Here is a 4,937-nt window from a genome sequence, read left to right as displayed (position 1 = left end):
GTTGTATTCTCTGTAACTGTTGTGGAGAGTGGTAAATTATCTGGGTCTGAAAATGATCATAGGTGGATATGTTTATTTCTCACAGAGTATCTGACATATATTTTGCTATGCATGCAGGTTTTGGAAACTTTTAAAACTAGAGAAAAAAAAACATAAAATGGAAACTTTCCAAATTCAATAGGATTTCACACAAAATATAGAACAGATATTCCTCATTCCAAAATACAAAGTATTTAAATCCTCTTCCTTTTGAATGGAGAAACACACATACCTGAATCCTTAAGCAAGTTTGATGGGGTTTTATATTCAGAAGTTGTATTCTCTGCAGCTGCTGTGGAGAGTGGTAAATGATCTGGATCTGAAAATAATGATCTTAAGTTTTGGAAACTTTTAAAACTAAAGAAAAAACAAAGCTTACAAGATAATCAAATAATAATAATAAAGTAAATACTTAAATAGAAAGTAATACATAAAGAAAAAGATAAAGGAGACATCAGTATACATATTAAACATATTACCAAGATTTTGGTCTGGACAGGCATTTCCTAGTAATCCTGGGTAATGCCCCCCTGTCAGGTAGTTCTTTGATGAAAAATGGTTGCTGCACAGTCGAAATGATTTGTACAACTCTCGTGGGGTTTTGTTTTTGAGGACATCAAGCTGCAATGCATTTAGCCATCTTTGACATCTGAGAACAAAAGTATAGCTTAAATTATATTTTTCAAATAAAATTAGTTTGTCATGTAATACCTCAAATGCCTAACTCTGTAGAAGAAAGTTCCCAATCTATTACCCTTCCTATTCATAGCTCATATTTCTAAATAATAAATTTAATATCCAACTTGTTGACAACCTATGGATAAATGAAAATGAAATAGATCACAAAAAATAAATTTTCAAATAACATCTATGCACCACTGCATACATGAGATTGGGATTAGATATATATATAAATATCATGATAGTAGTATTTTGGAATGTCTTGCTTTTTTGAAAGTAAATAAATACTAACTATTGTCAATAAAATGATCAATGATGCTTCTTTTTTATATGTACCCCATATGTGACCTGTTAATCTACAATGACTTTCCTTACAGCAATGAACTTTATGTTTATAATGATTATATTACTGTACTCTTTTCCACGCCCGCATGCCCCTATTCTAGATAATTATCAAAGTGAAGGGGACAACGATTTTGAATAAGAAAATCCATTTTGGAAAATTAATATGTGATGTACCGATAACTGGAAAACTTGCTAATGAATGAATTTCTACCTAATCTAAATATAATAATTTTGATGGATAGAGATAATTATCATATAATAAAATAACTTCAAGGTTTTACAGGTCTCATATTACTTATAGAATTGGCCAATAATTTAAAGTCACTGCCATGCTTCACCTTGTTTTGGTCCTCGGAAAGCGATGGAAAACGACATCAGGATTCGTTTCTTTGCAAGTCTTGCACAGAATGCAAGGGTTCGACATTTTGGAAGTATGATATGCATAAACAAACACCCTCGCTCTAACTCATCTGACCTGTGTAAACAAAGCACAAAGCACCCATTAGAAAGGAAAAATAAAATAACGTCTACAGGGTCATCTATTGGCAGGAAGAGAAATGAAATTTATCTTGAGACGTTATTTGCGAGGGGGGGGGGGGGATCTATCGTTTGGGAGGAATTAACATTAAGGGAAATATCAAGAAGGGAATAATTAACATGTACAAGGAAATTTATCGGTCAGAAGAATAACTGGCATGGATGTATCAGTGAGAAGTCTAACTGATATCTATTGGGCCATCTATCGGTGGAAGGAATAACTAAGATGTTAATTGGTCATCTGCGGGTGGAAATAATAAAAAAAAATCTATTGGGCCCTCTATCGGTGGGAGGAATAACTAGCATTTAAACGGACATTTGTTGTTGGGGGAAATAACTGATATCTCTTTAGCCATCTATTAGTGAGAGAAATAACTAGCATACACAGGGTATCTGTTGGTGGGAGGAATGATCAGCATGTACAAGAACATCTGTCAGTGAGAATATATATATTGTGCCATCTATCGGTAGAATGAATAACTAACATGTACATATATATGGATAAATGTCATTGGGAAGAATAATTGATATCTATTGGGCAGAAAGAATAACTAGCATATAGGACATCTAACGGAAATAACTGATATACTTTGTGTCATCTATCGGTAATAGGAATAACTAGCATATACGAGCACATCTTTCGCTGAGAAGAAAAATACTTATTGTGCCATCTGTCAGTAGGAGGAATAACTAGCATGTAGAAGGACACCATGATACCATGTCATCTATCGGTAGAAAGAATGACAAGCATATACAAGGACATCTATCGGTGGGAGGAATAATGATATCTATTGGCCCATCTATCGGTATGAGGAATAACTAGCATGTAGAAGAACATCTGTCACTGATTGATATATATTGGACCATCTAGCCGTAAAAAGAATAACAAGCTTATACAAGGACATCTATCAGTGGGAGGAATAATGATGTCTATTGTGCCATCTATCGATAAAATGAATAACTAGTATTAGAAGGATATCTGTCAATGGGAAGAATAATTGATATTTCATTAGGCCCTCTGCCGGTAGACGGAAGAATAACTAATATTTATTGGGCCATCTAGCGGTAGAAAGATTAACAAGCATATCACATTTATCGGTGGGAAAAAAATAATGACGTCTATTGTGCCATCTATCGGTAAGATGAATAACTAACAAATAGAAGAACATCTATCGGTGGGAAGAATATTTGATATCTATTGGGCCATCTAGCGGTAGAAAGAATAATAAGCATATACAGTGACATCTATCGGTGGGAAAAATAATGACGTCTATTGTGCCATCTATCGGTAAGATGAATAACTAACAAATAGAAGGACATCTGTCGGTGGGAAGAATAGATGATACCTATAGAGCCATCTAGCGGTAGAAAGAATAACAAACATACAACGACATCTATCGGTGGGAAAAATAATGACATCTATTGCGCCATCTATCGGTAAGATAAATAACTAACAAATAGAAGGACATCTATCGGTGGGAAGAATAGTTGATACCTATAGAGCCATCTAGCGGTAGAAAGAATAACAAACATACAACGACATCTATCGGTGGGAAAAATAATGACGTCTATTGTACCATCTATCGGTAAGAGGATTAACTATCAAATAGAAGGACATCTATCGGTGGGAAAAGTAATGACGTCTATTGTGCCATCTATCGGTAAGAGGACTAACTATCAAATAGAAGGGCATCTATCGGTGGGAAGAATAGCTGATACCTATAGAGCCATCTAGCGGTAGAAAGAATAACAAACATACAACGACATCTATCGGTGGGAAAAATAATGACGTCTATTGTGCCATCTATCGGTAAGAGGACTAACTATCAAATAGAAGGACATCTATCTGTGGGAAAAATAATGACGTCTATTGTGCCATCTATCGGTAAGAGGACTAACTATCAAATAGAAGGGCATCTATCGGTGGGAAGAATAGCTGATACCTATAGAGCCATCTAGCGGTAGAAAGAATAACAAACATACAACGACATCTATCGGTGGGAAAAATAATGACGTCTATTGTGCCATCTATCGGTAAGAGGACTAACTATCAAATAGAAGGACATCTATCTGTGGGAAAAATAATGACGTCTATTGTGCCATCTATCGGTAAGAGGACTAACTATCAAATAGAAGGACATCTATCGGTGGGAAGAATAGTTGATACCTATAGAGCCATCTAGCGGTAGAAAGAATAACAAACATACAACGACATCTATCGGTGGGAAAAATAATGACGTCTATTGTGCCATCTATCGGTAAGAGGACTAACTATCAAATAGAAGGACATCTATCGGTGGGAAGAATAGTTGATACCTATAGAGCCATCTAGCGGTAGAAAGAATAACAAGCATATACAACGACATCTATCGGTGGGAAAAATAATGACGTCTATTGTACCATCTATCGGTAAGATAAATAACTAACAAACAGAAGGACATCTGTCGGTGGGAAGAATAGTTGATATTTATTGTGCCATCTATCGGTAAGAGGATTAACTATCAAATAGAAGGACATCTATCGGTGGGAAGAATAGTTGATACCTATAGAGTCATCTAGCGGTAGAAAGAATAACAAGCATATATAACGACATCTATCGATGGGAAAAATTTTGACATCTATTGTGCCATCTATCAGTAAGAGGATTAACTAGCAAATAGGACATCTGTCGGTGGGAATAATAATTGATATCTATTGGGCCATCTAGCGGTAGAAAGAATAACAAGCATATACAACGACATCTATCGGTCGGAAAAATAATGACGTCTATTGTGCCATCTATCGGTAAGAGGAATAACTAGCTAATGGAAAGACTTCTGTCGGTGGGAAGTATAATTGATATCTATTGAGCCATCTAGCGGTAGAAAGAATAACAAGCATATACAAGGACATATATCGGTGGGAGGAATAATGACATCTACTGTGCCATCTATCGGTAAGAGGAATAACTAACAAATAGAAGGACATCTGTTGGTGGTAATAATAATGACGTCTATTGTGCCATCTACCGATAAGAGGAAAAACTAGCATGTTGATGGGAAGAATAATGACGTCTATTGTGCCATCTATCGGTAAGAGGAATAACTAGCATGTAGAAGGAGACATGTGGATGGGAAGAATAATTGATATCTATTGGGTCATCTAGCGGTAGAAAGAAACAAACATATACGAGGACATCTATCAGTGAGAGGAATAATGATATCTATTGCTCCATCTATCGGTAAGAGGAATAACTAGCATGTAGAAAGACACATGTCGGTGGGAAGAATACTTGATTAGTACTGTGCCATCTATCGGTAGAAAGAAAAAATAGCATGTAGAAGGACATCTGTTGG

At 35.6% G+C, this 4,937-nt stretch overlaps 1 protein-coding gene across 1 annotated transcript in view; it reads right to left on the bottom strand.

Moving 5' to 3' along the window:
* The window catches only part of LOC113817885 (uncharacterized), a 10,236-nt gene extending 8,417 nt beyond the window's left edge, over positions 1 to 1,819 (bottom strand). The window contains exons 1-4 of the mRNA XM_027370001.2: positions 1,404 to 1,819; positions 519 to 688; positions 272 to 358; positions 1 to 46 (exon numbers count right to left, since the gene is read on the bottom strand). The exon at positions 1 to 46 is cut by the window's left edge and continues 41 nt beyond it. Of these exons, the coding sequence (XP_027225802.2) occupies positions 1 to 46; positions 272 to 358; positions 519 to 688; positions 1,404 to 1,489 (389 nt within the window). The 5' untranslated portion in view covers positions 1,490 to 1,819. The remainder of the gene's footprint in view (positions 47 to 271; positions 359 to 518; positions 689 to 1,403) is intronic.
* Positions 1,820 to 4,937: the final 3,118 nt, after the last annotated feature.

The sequence above is a fragment of the Penaeus vannamei genome, chromosome 16 (genome assembly GCF_042767895.1).
Source record: "Penaeus vannamei isolate JL-2024 chromosome 16, ASM4276789v1, whole genome shotgun sequence".
In the NCBI taxonomy this organism is placed as follows: domain Eukaryota; kingdom Metazoa; phylum Arthropoda; class Malacostraca; order Decapoda; family Penaeidae; genus Penaeus; species Penaeus vannamei.
This window is presented reverse-complemented; position numbering and strand designations above follow the sequence as displayed.